The 23,904-nt window shown below is 39.1% G+C and overlaps 1 protein-coding gene across 3 annotated transcripts in view; it reads left to right on the top strand.

Annotated features, from left to right (window-relative positions):
* Nucleotides 1-23,904, top strand: part of SLC12A2 (solute carrier family 12 member 2) — a 101,243-nt gene that overhangs the window by 67,140 nt on the left and 10,199 nt on the right. The window contains exons 12-22 of one of the 3 annotated variants that reach the window (XR_012639584.1): nucleotides 473-596; nucleotides 2,930-3,031; nucleotides 6,243-6,398; nucleotides 7,779-7,878; nucleotides 10,549-10,660; nucleotides 12,888-13,028; nucleotides 13,290-13,396; nucleotides 15,305-15,384; nucleotides 19,414-19,554; nucleotides 20,200-20,246; nucleotides 23,689-23,813. Coding sequence is in view for 2 of the 3 variants with exons in the window: in XM_074953065.1 (XP_074809166.1) it covers nucleotides 473-596; nucleotides 2,930-3,031; nucleotides 6,243-6,398; nucleotides 7,779-7,878; nucleotides 10,549-10,660; nucleotides 12,888-13,028; nucleotides 13,290-13,396; nucleotides 15,305-15,384; nucleotides 19,414-19,554; nucleotides 20,200-20,247; nucleotides 23,691-23,813 (1,234 nt within the window). In the remaining variant the exon portion in view is untranslated. Of the gene's footprint in view, nucleotides 1-472; nucleotides 597-2,929; nucleotides 3,032-6,242; nucleotides 6,399-7,778; nucleotides 7,879-10,548; nucleotides 10,661-12,887; nucleotides 13,029-13,289; nucleotides 13,397-15,304; nucleotides 15,385-19,413; nucleotides 19,555-20,199; nucleotides 20,248-23,688; nucleotides 23,814-23,904 lie in introns of all 3 variants that reach the window. The other 2 variants (XM_074953065.1, XM_074953066.1) reach the window with 2 other exon arrangements.

Consider the following 23,904-nt stretch of genomic DNA (forward strand, 5'->3'; position numbering starts at 1 on the left):
TTTACAAAGAAGAGAAAATATTATCCTCATTGTATTGATAGAGGTGAAAACTCAGGAATGGGAAGGTGTCACTTGCTCTAAGCCCTGGTTTACACGGGGGGGGGGGGGGGGGGAACAATCTAAGTTACGCAACTTGAGCTACGTGAATAACGTAGCTGAAGTCGACGTACTTAGATTGACTTATCAAGGTGAAGACACCACGGTGAGTCAACTGCTGCTGCTCCCCCTTCAACTCTGCCTGCGCCTCTCGCGATAAATCGATCGATCGCTGCCCGCCGATCTGGCGGGTAATGAAGACATACCCTAAGATCACACAGTAATGCAAAGGCAGAGTAAAGAATAGTCAGCATGTCCTGACTCCCAACCCCGTGCTCTAACGAGACAACACTAGCCCTCATTGAATGCATTAGTGTGTATCTCATGCAAAATTTATCTTAATTAAACCTTGCTAACTTTGTATTTTCTTTCTTAGGCTTTATGCAAGGACAATATCTATCCAGGTCTTCTCATGTTTGCTAAAGGCTATGGGAAGAACAATGAACCATTACGAGGATATATTCTGACTTTCTTGATTGCTCTTGGATTCATATTAATTGGTTAGTTAATTTAAATTGGAGTAAAAAATTTTTGTGCTGTAAAATGCTGTACTGTCTTATGCTTGGATGACAGGGTCCATGGAGTCTTGGAGATAGAATTTTATTTTAAAAATTTTTGGTGTTGGCTTGTTTGGAAACCTGTTCAGTGGATGGGGTTTGAGGATTGTTCTCCCACATATCGGAAGTTACTTCAGATTCATCTCAGGGCTTGTCTGCACTACTGGGGAGACGATGCTGCTGCAATCGATGCAGCTGGTGTTGATTTAGTGGGTCTTCCACTAAATCGATAGTAGAGTGCTCTCCGGTCGACTCCAGTACTCCAGCTGCCTGAGAAGAGTAAGGGAAGTCAATGGGAGAGCATCTCCTGTCGACGTAGTGCAGTGAAGACACCACGGTAAGTCGACCTAAGATATGTCGACGCCAGTTGCGTTATTCATGTAGCTGGAGTAGCGTAACTTAGGTCAACTTACCCTGGTAGTGGAGACAAGGCCTCAGTCTCAACTAGTGGGGGAAGGTAACAGTTAATATTCAGACTTTTTAGCTAATCAGATTTTTCTTTTAATCCTTTCCCAACCCTATTGTATTGACTTCTTATTCATTAGTCTACTATAGAGAGCTGTTGTATGAAGTGAAAGCTTTTTATATTTATTTACAGATTTTTAATACATACATACATACATACATACATACATACTAGACAGTAAAACATCACTAATCTATGCTTGCGTAAGGGGCAAGCTTGCACAAATAGAGGACTTTAAAATTTGCTCTCCACTGAACCACTGAAGTGCAAGATTCTCCTGGTGCTGCCAGAGGTGGGGGCCAGCCCAGGTAATAATACATTCCTTGCAGGGCAGATAGAAGATCTTCCATATCATCCTCTAGCCCCTTCCAGGACTGCTTATGTTAAAAACTGTTGCTGTTACTCTTACGTCTTCCCCATCTTGCTTATTCTGCATTTTTGAGGGCTGTTGGAGGAAGGAAAGACCAAGTTATCACTGCTGCCACATGTGATCTGGAGGTTTCATTAGAATGAAGAGGGTCCTAGTAGTCTAAAGTGTCATGTTCTTGAACAGCTGTAATTTTTATTTCAGTCCTTTGTGGTCGTGGGAAATGACTAGTGATAGCTACTACTACTGCTTTCTATCCAGGTGAAAAGGAGAGCCCTACTCTTCCATCTCCTAATTCTTTTAAGAAGGAAAAGGGCGGGGAGGGGAGTGAGTTTTCTTCTCTGTGCAGAGGAGGACAGAGGCTGCATCCCTCTCTGTCTGTCTGCAGTTGCACTGAGACGAGTTACAGAGAGCCTAGATGGTGCGTCTCAAATTCCAAACCTCTACTTGAATCTGCCAAGACCCTCTTTACTCTTGGGACAGCCTCAACTGTTGCAGAAGGAAGGATATCCCCTCCCCGCACCGCACATGCCCGCACACGCATACGCCATTAAAGGGTCACATCAGCAGTAACAGTAATAGCCTTGCTTCAGTCTTCTGTTAATGTGGGAGTCGGCAAATATTCTTCTCCATTTGCCCACAGGTATATGATTTCACCTGTTATAGCTCCCACAGACCTCTGTTAAACTGCAATCTGTCTCCCTCTCACATTCCAACACTATTGCAGACTAATGAAAACTTAATATTCATGGGCTAATTGTGTAATTCTTGAAAAAAATGTAAATAACCTGAATTAGCAAACAGTGTAGTCAGATAGCAAACAGTATCTGACTTCAAACAACTTTGGTACTCCTTGAGTGCCTGCAAATTAAATAGCGAATATTTTAAACAAATGTCTGCTGCACATTAATTGATCACAAAGAATTGTAACTCACATTGAAAGCTTTGAAACATTTAAATTCAAAGTTTATCGTGATTCTGTGAGAAAATAAAACTGAGACTAAACTTATTTCTTTGACTGTGTCTGAGGAAGAGAGAGGTAAATGATTAGACTTTATCAAGGTATAATTGAACATATTAATATTTGGACTCTTGAACTGAGAAAACAGATTTTCTAGAAATCTCCTTAAAAAGTGAGTGTGGCTGGAAACACAAGGGTGATGGTGATTTTTGGTGTCAGAATAGGCTATTTCTGAAGCAGATTTTAGTTTTATGTGTTTTGTTTCTTCTCTGTAGTAGTTGAAATGATTGCAGAGAAATTGTTTAGAGCAGTTTATGGTATTAGACCATTATATAGATCTGAATTAAAATAAAATGTCTTAACAAATCTACTGTTTCCACTAGAGAGAAGGAGGCCCTTGTTGCAAACTTTTGGCCCTGGGATTTTTAAAGCAGTTTGATAAAAAGCTTAATAACTATTTGTTTTTCTTTGTGTTTTTACAGCTGAATTGAATGTCATTGCTCCAATAATCTCCAACTTCTTCTTGGCTTCATATGCCTTAATTAATTTCTCTGTATTCCATGCCTCACTTGCAAAATCTCCAGGTAGGAATTTCATATTTGGGGGTTTAACACATTTTAAAGCTACTGTAGAAACAAAGTATTCCTGCACAGAAGTTATTAATTTAATAATTCAAGAATTTAATAAAATAAACTTAGAAAAATTACTAGACTAGCCGAATCAAACCGCTACCTAAGGCTGACACTAAAGCAGCCTCTTTGGTAACTATGGGAGGCTTGTATCAGAGTGGTAGCCGTGTTAGTCTGGATCTGTAAAAGTGGCAAAGAGTCCTGTGGCACCTTATAGACTGACAGACGTATTGGAGCATAAGATTTCGTGGGTGAATACGCACTTCGTCGGATGCATATGGGAGGCTTGTGGTTGTAGCTGTCACAGCTTGGGAACCTGAGTAAGATGTCTTTTCCTCCTAATATGCTTTCCAACAACTAATTCTAAGCCACGTGTGTGGGTGCAGTATGTAAAATGTGACGAGAACTTCGATTTTTGTTCCTCCGTTTGTTTTGAAAGCTCTGGTTTAAGGACTAAGGCCAGGATTTTCAAAATGGGTGCTTTAAGTTAGGAGCATAAGGGCTTGTTTACATGGAGGATTTAGTCCACACTAACATTACTGAGTACACACTTGAATGACCTATGTCCACATGATGCAAAGGTTTAAAGCATACTAACTGGTCAGTTAATATGTATTCTATAGTCCACTAACTCAATATGCAGTGAACTTGTGTTCATGTGCACACATCACTCATTCTCATTAGCTTGGCAGGCTACCCGCTGCTATCCCATGCTGCTTTGCATGATGCCAGAACTGACCTATCTATCTGTGTGTTCTCTGTTGCTCGTGTAGAACAGATATCACCTTCCAGTTCAAATACTGGCACAAGGCCAAGACCTGTCCATTTGCTCCTGGTGTTCTATACCTCAGCATTCTGGCAGTACTGTTGTTGCTATCATTGCACAAAGTCCCAGCCACGTAGACACTGATACATATTGAATCAGAAAACAATTGACTCTGTGTATGCAGTCAGTGCTTATTATGTAAAACACAGTGCGAATTAAACCCTGTGTATAGACATTGCCTGTTTTCATGTTTAGGTTCTTGAATAATTGGCTTGAATTTTCTAATGTTCTGAATACCCATCATATCTCCTTGACCTCTGAGAGTGCCCAGCTAATGCCTCATCCTGGCCTGAACTACAAGGAGTAAAACTTCACTAGGCAAAGAGACTGGGACTCAGTCTCTAAGGGAACTGCCTTAAGGGTCACACCTGGTTGTTATGGGGAGGGGAGATAGAGAGAGAGACTGAAACGCTGGCTCATTAAGCAGGTGGTGAATGGAGTCAAGAGCTATGCCTCAGAACAAGGAAGCCGTAAGAAAACTAAAGCCCTCAATGAGATAGGAAGGCCCTTCTAGGAAGGAGTGATGGTTTCTCCTAACAAAACATTGGACCAGGACTCGCTGTCCTTTAATTCCCTCCCATTGACGCTGGGTGTCACTGGGATTATGTGGTGATGCTGGGGGGAAGGGAGTTTTATTGTTCAGTTTTTAGTTAAGCAATACTGGTGAAAAAATTCTGTTTGTAGAGACTACTTGCCCCTCAGGAAAAGAATTCCTTATGGTGTTCTTATTTGTTTCTTTTGCCCCAGGGCTTAAAAATTGATGACCCTAATCGCAAGAAATAGGGCAGTGAAGCTGTTACGCTTCAATTTTTATTTTATCTGTAACAAAAGTATTGCTATGCCATGCCTATAAAAGAATTGCATTCAACATAAATAGGAATTTCTATTTCAGTTTTTAGCCTACTGAGTTTAGGTTGGAGCCTTTTTTAAAAAGTCATCTTCACTTTGTTGTTTGGGGCCAAACTTATAAAAGTTCAATAAGTTGCCTTCGATTTGTGTCTGCGCAACCTTGTGCGCATGTTTTTTATTCTATTGCTTATACACACAAGTGATGAAATTAATATGTTGAAAGCCCACATATATATGTAAATTCTATTTCTATTTACAATTGAGCCTGCTAAATTACATATATAAATAAGCAGGCATATTTTGAATTTTCTGTACGTCAATCTGTATGGGTATATTCACTTCTGAAAGCATATGTGTAGATCACAAATGATGATGCCGTATTTGCAGGTTAGCCATATTAAAAGACTAATATTCTCGGCAGAATTTGATTTTTATGTTTTCATAATTCATATGGATAAAATCAGTGTTTATTTTTAAGCATATTATTTAATTTGTCAGTTGTGCAAAATCATGAGTTTTAAGCATTTTTCAATTTTTATCAATTCAAATTTTCAGTTGCAGGAATCTGGGGGAAGGGTCAGACTATTAACGACAGTAGACACAGATTCAAAAAGATAAAACTTTTTAACCATTAAAACACAAATGCTCAACATCATGTTGAAATACACAAAAAATGAATATCCTTACATCAAACTCTAAATTCTCAAGCAGTGTTTCTTATCTGTACATTTGATGATAATCAGTGGAAATATTTTTGTCAGTTTGTGTGTGTACAGTGAAATAGATGTTTGCTGATATTTACTGATTTTAAAAATCTAATGCTTCCAAGCCTAAATACACTCCATTAGTCACCGCTGTCTTTATAAGAACAGATGATCCTTATACCTCTTTCTGAACAGCCCGTCAGCAACTCATGGTGTCAAACTCTGGCAACCTCAGTACTTCTCTTTGACAGTTACACTTTCTTCCTGAATGTGTCGGCTATATGATATTTGTCCTTTTTCTTTCAATGCTCAGGAGTTGCTCTTATCCAAATAAATAAAAACATTAAAAGTAGTTAGCTAGTAGTACGAGTTAGCTTAACTGGAGTGATAATGCGGAACTGAAAGGATAGCACCCACTAACATGGCATGCAGTCATTTGCATTGTGATTCACGCTGTACCATCTTCTAAAGGTATACTACAGAGCAAAAATCAAACTTGAGTAATGTATGGACTTCTGTGCCAAATATTCCCACTCACCAGACTGCTAGGAATATCTAGCACAGAAATAATGTCAAACTCCACCTTTTAAAAAGTGACCTATACTTCTTGTCATATAATCATTTCTGCTCCTGTCCTTAATAACATAGATGAAGCTTTCTTTGAAATATTGCAAGAAGTTGTTGGATGAGCTTTAAGGATAAATGTGTGCCAGAATTTTTAATATGTTTTTATGCTCGCGCTTTCTCTCTCTCAAATTCTTTAACTTCGTATTTGTGCTTTGATTAGGTTGGCGTCCTGCTTTTAAGTACTACAATATGTGGGTTTCTCTTGTTGGAGCGATTCTCTGCTGCATAGTGATGTTCGTCATTAATTGGTGGGCAGCATTGCTAACATATGTCATAGTCCTTGGACTCTATATTTATGTCACTTACAAGAAACCAGGTAGGTATGTGATTTTCAATTTAAAAAAAAATCTGGGCAAATTTGAGAAACTCTGATTACTTACTTTTGTTTAAATGTTGTGTTTTTTTGTATTTTAAATTTACAATTTTATTTGCATGGTTAGTTACAGAATAAACTCTATTCTCAAAATAAGAGAGAAGCATCTCACATACATTTAACTATATAGATTCGAAAGGTAATGTACTCGATCTGTCAAAGATAAATTGAGAGGAAGTAGTGTGTGCATTTTGGAGGAGTTATGAGTAAGGCTACATTTTAGTCATGAGTATTTTTTAGTAAAAGTCATGGACAGGTCACAGGTAGTAAAAAAAAAAAAAAAAAAAAATTAAAGCCTGTCCATGACTTTTACTGTATGCCTCTAACTAAAACTTGGGCCGAGGGGCTGCTCTGGGGGGATGGGACAGGGCCCCCGCAGGCGCAGGGTGGAGCTCGCAGGCTCCCCACCCAGTTCCGTGCCCCTCTGTAGCTTCTAGAGGGAGGGGTGGCTGGGGGGCTTCGCGTGCTGCTCCCACCACAAGCACTGGCTCCGCAGCTCCCATTGGCCAGGAACCGCAGCCAATGGGAGCTTTGTGGGCAGCGCCTGTGGGAGTGGGAAGTGCGCAGAGCCCTCTGGCTAGGAGACACAGGGACATGCTGGTGGGAGCCCGTCCCCCAGGTAAATGCCGCCCTTACCCCAGCCCTGAGCCCCCTCCCATACTTGTCCACACTCTGCTTTTGAGAATTGAAATTCTACTTAGTAGTTATTTTTAATTATAAAAATTGGACTGCTTGCATGAGAACATGAAAGACCAGACTTCTATAGCTATTTAATTTTAGTAAACTCATTACACTGTAGGCATTCAATTTCTCTTAAACAGTGATAATCTAAAAGGATAGTTTCTTAACCCAGGTTTTTTCGTCAAGATTTAGTTTGCCTGTTGATTTAAAACTAATGCTTACCTTGCTAAATTTTCCTTTTGCTGTAGAGTAGCATAGCTACAAAACCTATTTGTACAAAGATTTCATAGCTTTTGTCAAACACCATAGAATTCTTTGAAATAGGTCAGTTTAAGTAAGTTCTAAATTTGATTGTATAATATGAAACATCTAGTTATCTAGAAAACTTGATTTGATTACAGAATTATCCTCTTTACAGTAGAGTTTAACTGGTTTTTTCCCTTAACTTAAACACAAGCTGGGTTTACTTTAGCCTGCTTTCAGTGGGAATATACTCTAATTTTAATTTGATTTTATCTAATTTTCAGTTGATGTTGGAGCTAAACAATCAGACACTGAATTTTTAGTTTGAGAAAATGGTTTATATTTGTCAAAATAACTTGTGACATAATATTAAATTTTTTAAAACAAATCTTCCCACAGATGTGAACTGGGGATCCTCTACGCAAGCCTTGACTTACCTAAGTGCATTGCAGCATTCTGTTCGTCTTACAGGCGTGGAAGACCATGTAAAAAATTTCAGGTAACAGATATGCTCATGCTGGAGGCATAGTGTAGAAGTTAGAAAAATCTCTTTCCACTAAACTGTGCACTCAGCAAAACAGGGTTTTGATGCTTCCAGAATCCACAACTCTTTATATGAAACTGTCTGTCTGGCTTTAAATCTCTAAGTCTACAGATATTCTAATACATGCTTGGATCTTGGGACAGGAACATCCATCACAAGGCTGTGTTTCAGCTTCCCTTTACTCCTGCCTCTGGCAGCATGTCCATTCTTGACAAAGACTGCAACAGCAACACAATCTTGGAGGATTTGCAGCCATGGGATGCAGAATTTTTGCTAATTCCTTGGAAATCTGCCCATATGTGAAGGGAGCATATAATGAGAAAATACTCTGTGATTTCAGGGTGGTAAGATTAGGATAATGGGAAAACTGACCTGAATAATTATTGTGGAACAAGCTCTTCTGCAATAGCTATTTTGGAATAGTTCCTTATGTGAAAACTATTCTGGAATAATTAGTATATTTCCATAGTGGAGTAACTATTATGGAACAAAATGAGGAAAACAATATAGATTTCTCTAACCTTTTTCTTGGAAATGACTCCACTGCTGTGGCTGAATTTTTTCAGAACAAATCAGCCTGACGTGGAAGGTTTCCCTAGTTATGGGGATGGAAATCAGCCTTACGTGGAAAATTTCAGCCCAGACAGTTAATTTTGCAAAGGTATAAACTACTGAAAACTTAAGTTACCATACTAATAGGCAATCCTGCTAGTCTCATGAACATGGTTTTATAAAATATTAAAATGACATTTCTCCCTGTGTCTTTAAGTTTCTGGTTACTTCACTGAAATGCTGTCATCACTGCTGAGCTAATATAGCTTAAAAAAAATAAGTTGGCTACTATTTTGCATTGTGTATAAACAACAAAATTGGCAGCTGAGTTTTGATTGTAAATTCTTTGTTACTGCTGAAGATGTAAGAGGCTTCTTAACTTATAAACTAAGATAATTTTGTAACTGTCAGCAATATGCAAACTGGATGAATTTGGCAGTGGAATTTGACTTTATACATCAATTTAGTTATCACTTAACTGCCTAGATCAAACGTTTATTTCCAAAAGTGGTTTCCTACTTGTGTTAATGTGAAGAGTGAACATACTTCCGCTAATGAGCAGGCCTTTAAGATTGGATTGGAAATACTTTTTATGATTTTGTTTTCTAGGGTAGGAAATAATTTTTCTTATTTCAAATGCTACTTAGTTTATGGTAGAGAATGTTTTGGTTTTTAGAACAGTCAGTTATAAGACTGACTTGCCTTGGTATTAAAATGACTTGTACTGACAACCCTTGTTGATATTGGTTCTTTTAAACAAAAAGAAAAACCAAAAAAAACCCCCCCACCCAGACATTTGTTATGTCTTGGCAAGACTGAGACTTACCTACTTGTTTTGATTGGGGAAGCTTGCTGGTTTGTGGATGTAGTGATTGTATAAATATAGCTATCAAAATGAGGGCTAGCTAAATCTTTACATCAGGGTTTCTGTGTATGAAAGTTAGAGAAAACAAACATTACTGCTTGTGCTGTGCTCCCTTTTTCCCCATAAAAGGGAAAATGAAAGGTGTTGACAAGTGATCTTATGACCCCTGTGCTGATAGGCATTCATATTTTTGTTTTCTTGTTCAATTACAATCCACTCTTCCTTATTCAGCAGGTTTAGTACCGGCCAGGTCACATCACTCATGCCAGACACTTCAGTAACTTGACAGAATGTTGGGCTTTAATGTCTGAACTTCTTTATTTTAACTTTTTTATTAAACATCTTGACTGTTTACATAAAGAGACTCTGAAAGTTACAAATAAACGGAGTGATTTTTCCTTATTAGTTTGAAGAATATTTGTTTCTGTACATTTTATATACCAAATTCAGTTAAATTTATAGAATCACAGGACTGGAAGGCACCTCAAGAGGTGATCTAGTCGAGTTTCCTGCCCTACCTAAACCATCCCTGAAAGGTTTGTTCTAAATTTGTTCTAAAAAATCTCCAGTGATGGAGATTCCACAGCTTCCCTAGGCAATTTATTCCTGTGCTTAACCACCCTGACAGTTAAGAATTTTTTCCTAAAGTCCAAGTTAAACCACCCTTGCTCCAGTTTAAGCCCATTGCTTCTTGTCCTATCATCAGAGGTTAAGGAGAACAATTTACCTCCCTCCTCCTTGTAACAACCTTGTAGGTACTTGAAAACTGTTATGTCACCTCTGTCTTCTCTTCTCCAGACTGAAAAAATTAGAAAAAATTGTTTAATCTTCCCTCATAGGTCATGTTTTCTAGACCTTGAATCATTTTTGTGGCTCTTGTCTGGACTTCCTCCAATTTGTCCACATATTTCCTTGAAATGTATCGGATTTAGATAGATATTGCCATTCATTAGTTTCTGATGAAATAAGCAGGCAGGGAAAAAGAATTGATGGTTGTTAAAGGTTGTCAATGCTACATAAATTTTCCATAATGTAATTAATATCCCCCATTTCTCACTCCAAATATATGCATTTGCAATCCTGAGATCTGTGAAGATATTTATCTTCACAATTCTAAAGTCAGTTGCAAATTACTTAAAAGGTGTTTTTATCAATACAAAGGAAATAAGTGAATTCTAATTTTTCTTCTTTTAAATCTAAAACTCTAGGCCTCAATGCCTTGTTATGACAGGTGCTCCAAACTCACGTCCTGCTTTGGTTCATCTTGTCCATGCTTTCACAAAAAATGTGGGTTTGATGATCTGTGGTCATATACACATGGTAAGTATTTTTTCTGCATTTTAAAAAAATAAGCTAACTTGGTTTCTTTCCATAACTACTTTTATTATTCTCAAATGTAAAGTGTCAAATTTCCCACTTCTCTGGAAGCTGAGATTTATTGATAACCTCTCATGGGATTTATCTTTCATAATAGCACAAAGTATATTGTAATTTCGTGCAAGCCTTAGAAATGCTAGCATAGCAGATAACTTCAGAATGTTAATATGTACATCACTGCTAGATTTTTCTCCTCCCCTGGAATAATTTTGTAACTTTATAAAATGAACATTCTTGGATGCAAGATGCTTAAAGATAAACAGTGTTCCAATTTGTTAATCCTGGGGGGTAAAGCATGCTTGGCTAAATAAGGTTGATATTTGCTTTCCGTGTTATCCAGTTTGCTTTTACTTCTTTAGTATAACATGCCAACTTAAGGCAGAAGCCTGGTTGGGGACAGCCGCGGGGGCAGCTGTGGGGAGCCTGGATGGAGTCGCGGACCCTCCACCTGCCCTTAGCTGGGCAGGGAGCATGGGGGACAGGGACACTGCCAGGGGCTGCTCTCAGCCCGCCCCCCGCCCCCACTGCACTGCAGGCAGGTGGAGGGTCCACCGTGGCTCCCCGGCTGGCTTACCCACAGGGAAGGGGGAAACCTGTGGAGCTGCCCGGGGGCTACTCGCGCCCCACACCCAGGGCAGGTGGAGGGGCTGCCACAGCTGCCTGCTTGGCTCTTACCATGGCTGGGCTGCGGCTCCGAGCCATACCTCCCCCCTCTCCTCCAGCTGGAGCCAGGTTGGGGAGAGCCACGCTGGCAGCTGTGGAGGGCCTGAGCAGCCCCATGCCCAGTGTCCCAGCACCCTGCACAGGGCAGGTGGAGGGACCCAGCCTCCCTACAGCTCGGAGCTGCAGCCTGTAAACGATAAGAGCTGGGCGGGTAGCTGTGGGGAGCCGCAGTGGACCCTCCACCTGACCTGGGTGTGGGGCCCAAGCAGCCCCCCACCCAGTGTCTGTGCCCTCCAGGCCCCCCACTCAGGGCAGGTGGAGGATCCATCTGCGGTTCCTCACAGCTGCCCACCTGGCTCTTAGCATCAGAGCCCGGACTTAAGCACTCAAATCCTATTGAAATTTAATAGGCACTGGGCACCTAACTCTCTTGAGTTTCTGTAAAAATACCAGTGTAAATTACCACATTTAGACTATTTTCTTTAGATCTTTATTTTTAAATTTTGTTTTGTATTTGATGCTTTTCTCCAAAGCTAAAGATACCCACAGTTTGGGTTAGTGCTCCCTTCAGATCACTGGAGTCAAAATCTTCAAGCTCAAAGTTTTGTTTCAGTGCTGTTTTTAAACAGAACACTTTACTATTCTGATAAGGGCAGTGATTTTTAAAAACTGGAGAATTAAGAGGGTTTGTTAGCAGGATGGAAGTTCAGCGAGTTTTGAAGGGGTTATGGTAATTGAGTCAAATTAACTCAACTACAAAAGACTGGCAAAGGGTCCAGCTAGTTGTAGATGTTAAGGGAGGATTCATAGGGGGGAAGGAGTATGTGTTTAAATTGTAGGCAGTTGTCAGAGTGGCTGAGCCTCTCACCTTGCCATTGTAATCTGAGGTGCTCCAGGATTAACTAACCCGATTCTGTTGTGAACTACTTCATGTATTTGTGAATCTGGCAGGAAACAACTGCATGCCACAGGACCCCATCAGAAGTGGCTGAGATCTGGGTTTATTTAAGGTAGTGGCTGCCATTGGGGAGAAGACTAGCATCTTTATATGGAAATTAAAGCAGATCACCAATTTCAGTTAAACTTGCTGGGACACAAGAAGCCACACAAAACCTGATGTGTACTTAACCTATAACTATGCCTATATCTATATTTTTTTGCTACAAAAAAACAAAACAAAAATACCCTTGTTTTTATGGCAGAGGACAAGCCTGTTGGTGAAGCAATTGGAGCTTGAGAATTCTTGTTCCAGTAAAGCACAGGAAGCATGTATCTAAGAAAGGAAGACCTATTATCGCCATCTGAGTCAATTTTACTTTGTGTTGATAGGTCTCTTGTTTTGAAGTGACAAAAATATCTTTTGAACTTGAAGTGTATTAGATTTGATTTTGGGTTAATTATCAATGCACTCATGCAACTGTACAAAGGAAATCTATTTTTCAGAAAATAACCAGTAGTGATTATTCTAAAATGCACTTTGGACTAATAGTAGTACATTTTTTTAAAGGGCCCTCGCAGACAAGCCATTAAAGAATTGTCAACTGACTTGGCCAGATATCAGCGGTGGCTTATTAAAAACAAAATGAAGGCCTTCTATGCACCAGTACATGCAGAGGATTTGAGAGATGGGGGGCAGTACTTGATGCAGGTACACTTCTCTTGCACTTTTGTTTGAGCTAATGGGTGATTTGGCCTCAGAAGAGTACAAACATTTTTGCATTTTATATTTTACGCTTTCAAGCATGCATATTGAAATTGCATCATAATTATGCAATATTTTCACTCTACTACTATAAAGCTTTTATTAAAAAAATTGTTTTGTGCAAGTAAGAACATTTTTCTTATTTTACCTTCAGTTAATATAATACTTTTTAGTATTTTAAAAATGCTTGATTGGCTTTGTTCTTAGGCTGCTGGTCTGGGTCGATTGAGACCAAACACTCTTGTTGTTGGATTTAAGAAAGATTGGAAACAAGCTGACATGAGGGATGTGGAAACCTATATCAATTTATTTCAGTGAGTACAAAATGCAGAACTGTTCTTTTTACCAAATACAGTAAACAAGAATATATAATCTGAAGAACTGCTTGTACCTCTAGCAGAGTGTAATCAAAGTTTTTAGATGAATACTTTGAAATAGCAATGAACTGTTTCCAGGTATTCCCAAACATCATTTTTAAATAATTAATATTGAAATCGCCTCAGTAAATCTAGTACTCTAGTGCTGTTTTTCAATGTGGGTAGGTATTATTGATGGTCAGCTATTGCTTTTGTCAACCCCAGGAGCTTTCCCCGATGTGAGGCCTCTGGTGGCTTTAATTTCATCAGGTGTTGTTGATCACTCTGCTATTTCTAACTTAGTGTTAGCATTTCTCTTGACCCTGTGCGTGATCATCAGTTGTGAACAACTTAATATAGAATGGAAATCTTCTTTCAAGCCTCTAGATTTTTTTGTCATGCATTTTCAGCATCTGTCCATGGAGAGACCTCTGACAGTCTGGTTTTTCCTGGGAAGTCTTTCACTATTGTGAAGAGCTGCTTGTACTCTCCCTTCTGTGCTGCTGCCTCTGCAGCCTTCTCCTGAGCCCAGGCATTGTTATTTTGCCTGCATCTCTTTTTATTTCTTTGTAATTTTCTCTGTATCTTGCATCAGCCTCAAAGATTTCTACCTGTCTTGCACTGATACATTTTTGCCTTCAGAACTTTCTTTTAGTCAGTCACTGCCCATGTTCCAGATATAATCCATGCATCTTTCTTCTGCCCTCTTTTGGTGGCCCACTATTTCTCCTGCCATCTTCCAATTTGACCATGTGTCTTCCAGACTTTCTTTAGTCTGGTCCTGTAAAACACTGGAACAGTTGCAAGTTGGAATCTGATCTGCATTTCTTTGCCTTTGAACTGTTCTGTGCCTGTGATACACTTTTTTTTTTTTTTTTTTTTTCCATCTCAGCTAACATCTGTTCCTCTGCTAACTCTGATATCCCTCAAAGAAGATGCCCATCTCTTAAATATACATACATGGTCTGTCTGGTTGACAGTCACATTGTCTGGTGATTTCCATGTGAGCTTGTGAATCCACTTGTGTTGGAAGAAATAGCCTTCTATATTTAGGGTGTTTGTGCAACAGAGATTCAAGAAGTGTTTGCCGTTATTGGTTGGATGTCTTCTGTTGCTGTGACATTTTATATACTAAATATTAATGTCAAATAAAAACAAAATGTGCAATATGGGTAAGCTCCTTTGTTATTGGAACTTTGATTTGGACTCTCCTAACTTGTGATCAGACTTACAGCCTAATTTTTCATTAACAAAGTCTGTTCTCTTAATTTCCTTCCTTTTTTAAGGAGAGAATTTTTTCCTGTAAGTTACACATAATGGAAACCAGAGTCAGCTAGAACTTGTCTTGAAACCTGACTTCTTTATTATGAATGCTATAATTTGTAAAAATAGTTACCATTAAATTCCATGCACACTGCATTCATTAATTGTTACTTTGTGTATTTTTGAAACTTCTTTCAGTGCCTATAGTTTTCAGAGACTGCTCTGGAATTTGTCAAGTTAGGGGATCTCTTATAAAATATTTTGGGACTTCTGGTGAAAAGAATTGTCCTGTACTGCTCAAAAGGATTTAAATTTTACACACACGCTTTCACCTTTCCCATGGAGCTTAGAATGGTTTGTTTGTATTTCATTTGATCACTGTTTGCAATATTAGAAACGAAGTGAAATGGAGACAGTTGCTGTCCATTACACTTCAGCATATGGTATTCAGTCTTCTGAAGTGGCTTAATAGTTTGGGACTTAAAATCTGTGAAGTACAATTTACGTACATGAAGCTTAAGTCCAAGAGAAAAATCTCAATTGGGATTGTTGAGAAATAAAAAGAGAACAAGACAAAAATGCAACTTCTTTACCCTTTTACAGTGATGCCTTTGACATTCAGTATGGTGTAGTTGTCATTCGCCTAAAGGAAGGTTTGGATATTTCTCACCTTCAGGGACAAGGTATGCTTTATTTTGCCTCCTAGAAAAAGAGAAAAATATAACAGCCAAATTTTATGCAGTTAAGTGTTCTATAAACTATTTGTTACGCCTACAAGCAAAATATAGAGATTTAGTGTTTATAATTACTTCTAATATTTTGTCAACTTAAAAATACTTCTGTTAACCTTGTACAAAATAAAACTAGATGGAGTAGGTATGACTTCTGTTACTGATGGGTTGCTTTTAATGATAAATGTTCTATATTTTGTATTGTAACTTCTTTTAGAAAACATTATTTTCTTCAGTTTGTAACCACCTACATACTTAAATTTCCCCAAGGATTTAATATTTTTCTAATATATGTTCAAACTCAAATGGGGTTAGAAAATTTAACTTGATTTAACAAAAGTTGCATGACCAAAGACATTTTGGATTCTTTCATGGCAAGTTTTTTCCATTCTAGTGATATAAAAAGCCTGGAGATGATACATCTGCATTGGATAAATAGGAAACAATAAAGATAATACATTTCTAATGCAAAAAAATTAATGGTGATTCAAAGAAAGTAGTTTATAGACTTAGTTTTTATTTGTATTAAACATTATGTTAAAAGAACATTATTAAGGTGGCAAAATCAAGCACTTAACTAAATATTAGATGATGTAATTAAAAACTATCCCAGGGTTTCATTTTTAATTCAGGCATTTATTGACTTTGTAACCTTAATTGTGTTATTTTAATGTAGTTTTCCTGTGTATAATTTCCTAGGTTAAAAAATAAAATATTTGGGGAAAAAGATATTTGATCATGTGATGTCATACTGACACCAAATGGGTCATCAGCAGAGTTGGAACCTTTAAATCCACCACAAAGGCCTCTTCCACTTGAGCTAACTGAGTGACTAATAGCAGAAGTAGGTTGTCATATTCTGTGTGGACCAGTATTAGAGGAAAGATTAAAATATTTTGCCAGAGGGTTTCCCAGCTATTTGCTGATAAGAGAAGAATGGTGAGACTCAGGATTCTTGGGTTCCATTCTGAGCTCTTTAGTGGAGTCTGCTCTAGTGATTACAGAGCTTCTGCCCATTCCCCCTGAGTGTGATCCCTGCTGCCCCATCCCCTCCAACCTGCCCCTGTCCTATCCGTTCCCCACCCCACGTTTAACAGTCCAGTCCTTTACTCCTCACCTAGCCAGTTCCAGTCTCCACTCCTCAGGTTTTCATCCCAGTCTCTTTGATCAGCCAGTCCAAGTTTTCACTCTTGGGGCTTCCTGTCTACTCCACAAACACCCAGCTTATTGTCCCCAGTCTCCTTGCCTAGCCAGTCCTACTCCTATATGAGGACAGATTAAAAGATTGGGACTTTTCAGTTTGAGAAAAAAATGACTAAGTGCGGGGGAATATGATAGAGGTCTATAAAATCATGAATTGTATGGAGAAAGTTAATAAGGAAGTATTATTTACCCTTTCACACCACACATGAACCAGGGATCACTTAATTAAATTAATAGGCAGCAGGTTTAAAACAAATTAAAGGAAGTACTTTACATAATGCACAATCAACCTTTGGAACTCAATGCCAGAGGATGTCATGAAGGCCAGAACTATAACTGGGTTAAAAAAAGAATTAGATAAATTCATGGAGGCTAGTTCCACCAGTGAGTATTAGCCAAGATGTTCAGGGATGCAACAACAGGGTCTGGGTGTCCCTAGGCCTCTGACTGCCAGATGCTGGGACTGGACAATGGGATGGATCACTTGATTGTCCTGTTCATTTCTTTTGAAGCATCCGTCATTGGCTGCTGTCGGATACTGGGCTAGATGGACTCTTGGTCTGACCCAGTATGGTCATTCTTACGTTCTGAGTCTTCACTCCCACCTGGATTCATCCAATCTCAGTCTTGCCCAAAACCCATTGGGTTCCAGTCTAAAGCAGCTCAGAGCTGCAATCGTAGGGAAAATCCTTCTCATCCCTAGGCTGGAGTGTGACCAGTGCAGATTAAATCTTCATGGAATTTAGCTGCTATAATCTAAGAAGTATGCGTTGTGCAAACAGATTTGTCAAAATCTTAAAACTTGACCAAATTTGGGTGGATTTTCATAGAGGACAGCAAAAGCAGGTCCCTAACAAAAAGGCCATCCACTGCCAAACTTCAAGGCCACTCTAAAGCAGAGGGGCACGAGAGGCTTTGAAATAAAAGTTTGACAGAATTAATGTGCTCAAAACAACCTATTTTCCCCCTAGTCACATTCTTTTAAAGTGGCTGACCCATTTTGCCTAAAACTTTCCCAAAAAATTCACTCTGAGGCAGACAATTGGCATGGAAAACTTTAGCCCAAACAGTTAAAGTTTGGTAAAGTTATAAGTAAGGCTGCGGGTTTGTCACGGAAGTCATGGATTCCGTGACCTACATGACTTCTGCAGCGGCTGGTGTGCCTGGCTCAGGGGCAGCTCGGGTAGCCCCTGTGCCAGTCGCACCGGCCACTGCTGGGGCAGTCTTGGGCCACCGCACCCCCCTCATAGCAGAGTTTGGGTGTGTGAAGGGAACAGGGGGTTGGGGCACGGGACAGGGTGAGGCAGGCTCTGGGTGGTGCTTACTTGGGGGACTCCCTGGAAGCAGTGACATTCCCCTTGCTCAGCTGCTAGGCAGAAGTGTGGCCAGGTAGTTCTGCACTCCCATAGGCCAGGAACTGTGGCCAATGGGAACTGCGGGGACAGTGCCCTGGGTGGAGGTGGTGTGCAGAGCTGCCTGGCCACACCTCCGCCTAGCAGCTGAGCAAGGGGGATGTCACCGCTTCCGGGGAGCCCCCCATGTAAGCACCTCCCAGAGCCCGCCTCACCCCATCCTGTGCCCCAACCCCCTGCCCACTCACACACCCAAACTCTCTGCTGCTGCTGGGCGACAGAGATGTGGAGCCAGGTAGGGAGTCTGCCAGCCCTGCTAATCCCCCCCAGCACCTGCAGGGGTCCTGGGCCATGCGCTGCCACCTGCAGGCCCCGCCTCAAGCAGCCAGGCTGCCCTCCCCCAAAACCCACGGGGCCCTGGGCAGCCCCTCCCCCTCCAATTTTTATTCACTGGTATTTTTAGTAAAAGTCATGGACAGGTCACAGGCAGTGAATTTTTGTTTACTGCTGGTGACCTGTCTGTGACTTTTACTAAAAATACCCGTGACAAAAACATAGCTTTAGTTATAAGCCACTGAGGACTATGTCTTATAATGGGAAGTGTCAGGCAATCTTCATAATAGCAGTTCTACCACCCCTCACTAATCTAATACCTCATGGAAGGGATCATATGTTCCTGACAGCTTTACCACTGGTCTCAAACTTAAGGCAGTCTTAATAGTCTGGAGCCATTGCTGACTTAACTGATAACTTCTGGCTGAGAAATCACTTTTTGACCAGGTTTTTTAACATTACTGTGCCTTTTTCTATTACGTCAATAGTTAACTACCTCTATTATTGTCATCTGTTCAAAAAGGCCTTTGTCTGAGCTTGTCTGCTGAAATGAGGTGTGTTCTTACTCACTAGATTTTGGACAAGCCACCTTCAGCAAGCAATTTTATGGAATTGTAGTATTGTGACTTTTTTAATATTTTTGGAAAAATGCTCAGCTTGAGATAGAAATTGATGATAAATTTTTAGGATCTATTTTATACCAAAGGCCCCCAGTTTCAGTTCCTTTCTCATACTAACAATTTGACATAATGTAAATATGAGGATTCAAACCCCTTTATTTTCTCCAGCTCCATAGAGGTGAATTAGCTCTGTCTCTACAGAGTGGTGTAGTTCAATGCCTATAGAATTTGAAAAGGTATAATCCGGGACTAAGCTAAAATAATTCCTTACTTTCAGAGGTAGAATTTCTATGTATGTAGCATGTTGTTGCTGTTCATGAAGTTGTACAAAACAGTTGATTTTCTCCAGAGTGCTATATCTTCTAATCTATTATATCATTAATTATCCATAAAACATCATTTTTACAAGCTAAAAGTATGTTTAATGTTGCAATCAGAAATGGTATCAATATTAATCATTTATCTCGTCACAGAAGAATTACTGTCCTCTCAAGAGAAATCTCCAAGTTCAAAGGATGTTGTAGTAAATGTGGACTATAGCAAAAAGACTGAAACAGACACATCTAAGGTTTTTTCTCCACCATCCAGTGAAAAAACTCCTGGTCTGCATAAAGGTAACGTTCTAGTGAGCTGTGAGATTGGACCGTTCTTTTTACAGAGTTGAATTACAATGTTTTTTTTTTTTCCTCTTGGCCTTCCCAGGCATTTACACTGTCTGCGTATTACTTGAGTAGTCACTTAGAAAGTGTAAGCAAAATTTTTGAAACCTTGATGCATAAAGTAAGGCTCCAAGATCTTAGGCACCTAAATAAAAAGCTTGTCATTTTTTTGTAGCGGTAATGAGAACTGTAGGAATGCAGAACTTCTTGAAAATTTGGTCAAATCTTTATATGCAAGCTTAACTCTAAGCCACCAAGGTTAAGAAATGTTGGGCTTAAACTAGAACATTTAATTAAATGCACACTAAAAGAACATTTTTAAAAATGAGTCAAGACACCTTGCATTTATATATGGAGGAAATGTTTTTCTTGTCCTTTTTTGAAGACAAACTCTATGGCTATGTGAAGTATTAACACATTTTAAAGAGCTAATCATTATTGCAGGATATGTTAATCCTCATCCATGTTGTGGTTATTTTCTCACAGAGTGCTGCTTCATTTTATGTCTCATTTTCTGAATGTGTACGCTACTTTTATCTTCATTAACACCACAAAGGATATTAACCTTTTATTTTTTATTTTTTTTTAAACATCTTCCAGAGGAGGAGGAAGATGGCAAGACTCCAACACAACCACTGTTGAAAAAAGGCAGGCATTTCCATCTTTTTGTTACAATCCATTTTTTCCATACTGCTACCTTCCATTTTCTTTTTTCTCACTCCTTTTATGTATAGAGTATCAACCATTGGATGGTATCCTGGATATCTGTTTAACTTGGATTAGGAAATTCAGGGGTCAAATTGTGGTGGTAGAAAAAGGTGGTGGTACTCTTAAGTCCTCTCACAAAATAAGCTTTCTTCACATGAATTGGCAGAAACAGCACGCATGCTAGATGTGCATATGCTCAAAATATGATTGATTGTGCATGCTTATGAGGTTTCCTGAACTTGGTTCTGCCTCAGTGGGGTTTGAATGTGTCCATGAGGTCTGCTGGGATCCTTGGTGGGGCTCACATGCCTCTCTGGGCTCCTTGATTTGGGGTGGAGGGGAGGAATAAGGTAGTAATAAGGTAGTTGTACTCTCTGAAATGCTGCTCAGTCCGGGTGCCAAACGTCTAATTCTTTCTGTATAGATTTTAATAAGATCATCATCATTATAATATCTGAGACATCACTCAGTAAACTATGCTGCTTACTTTATGCTTCCACAAGCAATGAAACGGTTATCAATATTATACTTTGGGCATCTTAGTGAATACTTCAGTGAAATGAGTGGGACTATTCAACTTTTCAGAGTTATTGTTCCAGGCTCTCCACAGAGTCAGGCAAACATTGCTTAATCAGTTAACCTCAAATGTGAAGGGAGGATTTCGTCAGAATTATAAACGCTAGAGAACTTACCTCTTTTAAATGAAAGCAGAGATTGTGGAGCACAAGATGGTGGCTTGGGAGAAGTGCCAGTGTGCTTTGTACCATTGTGTACTGACCTAATTCAAGCTCTGTATAAATGTATTAATTCAGTCAATTGTAGTTCACATCAGGAATATTTTTGGGTTTTGTAAAATCAAATTCATACCTTTTGGCTTAGAAGCTAAATACCAAGTAAAGTGGCTGGCTGCTGTATCCAAATCTAAATTTTGACTGAGAAGGAGGTAGAAAGGTGTTTTTGTTTTGTTTTTTTTAATCCATCCATTTCACTTCTGTGTCTGTTAGGTTTATTCAGAAAGTCATTTTAGTTTCTTTCTCAGTTATATCTATAGCCTCATTATCTAACTAAAAATTCCACCTTTTTAATTACAGCAACTAAATGTTTTGTAAAATTTTTCTAAGCCCTGGAACCTGCAAAACATCTTATTCTGTACATAAAATACTACATACATATTCAGCATCAAAATGGACTCCTTTTACGATCTTAACTTCCTTAATGCATTTAACTATATATTTTTCTTTTTTTTTTTTTAAATGTAAGAAATTAAAATAATACTTCAGAAGTTGTAGTTTTCTACGATTTTTGTCTTGGTAAAAAACCTTGACAATATTAAAGAACCTACAGATGTGTTTTGGTGAAACAAGAGCAGCAGGTCTTTTCTTCAGTATGAGAGATGCATGGAGCAGCAACCGTACACCCACTGTTGCTCTGAAGTATGTTTTTTTGAGGATTTGAGTTTTTTTATGTTTGGATCAGATCGATGGAGCTATAAGTGTAGAGAGAGAGAGAAGGTCTTGCAAATTGTGCTTATCTACCAAAGGTCTGCTTGTTGTTCCTGCTTAGTTTTTAATCTTTCAGAACAGTAGGTTTAGCTGGTGAAGTCTGCAAACTCTTTAAACTTATCTCAGTGTGCATTTTTACAAGTCCATTTAAACAAACTATAAAGTCTGAAAATAAATATTTTTAAAGTCAGAATTTTTTTAACAATACAAATATTGGAAAACATAAGAATGGCCATTCTGGGTCAGACCAAAGGTCCATCCAGCCTAGTATCCTGTCTACCGACAGTGGCCAATGCCAAGTGCCCCAGAGGGAGTGAACCTAACAGGCAATGATCAAGTGATCTATCTCCTGCCATCCATCCCCACCCTCTGACAAATAGAGGCTAGGGACATCATTCCTTACCCATCCTGGCTAATAGCCATTAATGGACTTAACCTCCATGAATTTATCCAGTTCTCTTTTAAACCCTTTTATAGTCCTAGCCTTCACAACCTCCTCAGGCAAGGAGTTCCACAGGTTGACTGTGTGCTGAGTAAAGAAGTATGCAGTATGCATCCGATGAAGTGAGCTGTAGCTCACGAAAGCTTATGCTCAAATAAATTGGTTAGTCTCTAAGGTGCCACAAGTACTCCTTTACTTTTTGAGTAAAGAAGAACTTCCTTTTATTTGTTTTAAACCTGCTATCCGTTAATTTCATTTGGTGGCCCTTAGTTCTTATTTACTTATTCCCATAATATAACTTTTTCTTATTCACTTTCTCCACACCACTCATGATTTTATATACCTCTATCATATCCCCCCTTAGTCTCTTCTTTTTTCCAAGCTGAAAAGTCCTAGCCTCTTTAATCTCTCCTCATATGGAACCCATTCCAAACCCCGAATCATTTTAGTTGCCCTTTTCTGAACCTTTTCTAATGCCAGCATATCTCTTTTGAGATGAGAGGACCACATCTGTACGCAGTATTCAAGATGAGGGTGTACCATGGATTTATATAAGGGCAATTCTCCGTCTTATTCTCTATCCCTTTTTTAATGATTCCTAACATCCCGTTTGCTTTTTTGACTGCCGCTGCACACTGCTTGGACGTCTTCAGAAAACTATCCATGATGACTCCAAGATCTCTCTCCTGATTAGTTGTAGCTAAATTAGCCCCCATTATATTGTGTATATATAGTTGGAGTTATTTTTTCCAATGTGCATTACTTTACATTTATCCACATTAAATTTCATTTGCCATTTTGTTGCCCAATCACTTAGTTTTGTAAGATCTTTTTGAAGTTCTTCACAGTCTGCTTTGGTCTTAACTATCTTGGGCAGTTCAGTATCATCTGCAAACTTTGCCACCTCACTGTTTACCCCTTTCTCCAGATCATTTATGAATAAGTTGAATAGGATTGGTCCTAGGACTGACCCTTGGGGAACACCACTAGTTACTCCTCTCCATTCTGAAAATTTACCATTTATTCCTACCCTTTGTTCCCTGTCTTTTAACCAGTTCTCAGTCCATGAAAGGATCTTCCCTCTTATCCCATGACAACTTAATTTACATAAGAGCCTTTGGTGAGGGACCTTGTCAAAGGCTTTCTGGAAATCTAAGTACGCTATGTCCACTGAATCCCCCTTGTCCACATGTTTGTTTGACCCCCTCAAAGAACTCTAATAGATTAGTAAGACATGATCTCCCTTTACAGAAACCATGTTGACTTTTGCGCAACAATTTATATTTTTCCAGGTGTCTGACAATTTTATTCTTTGCTATTGTTTCAACAAATTTGCCCAGTACTGACGTTAGATTTAACAATACTACAATTCTGTGTTTGAGATTAAGCCACAGTTTTTCTTAAATCTTTTACAAATTCTCTTTTTCTCAATTTGCTAGACTCGAAAGGCCCACGTTCTCCTTTAAACCTGGCTGACCAAAGACTTCTTGATGCTAGCTCTCAGTTTCAGAAGAAACAAGGCAAAAATACTATTGATGTCTGGTGGCTTTTTGATGACGGGGGTAAGATAATTTGTAACGATGATAAAAGCACTTGGTAATGGGTATCACTCATGCCAAAGGCTACGTTTTAGTCACGGGTATTTTTAGTAAA

The sequence above is a fragment of the Natator depressus genome, chromosome 5 (genome assembly GCF_965152275.1).
Source record: "Natator depressus isolate rNatDep1 chromosome 5, rNatDep2.hap1, whole genome shotgun sequence".
Taxonomy (NCBI): Eukaryota; Metazoa; Chordata; order Testudines; family Cheloniidae; genus Natator; species Natator depressus.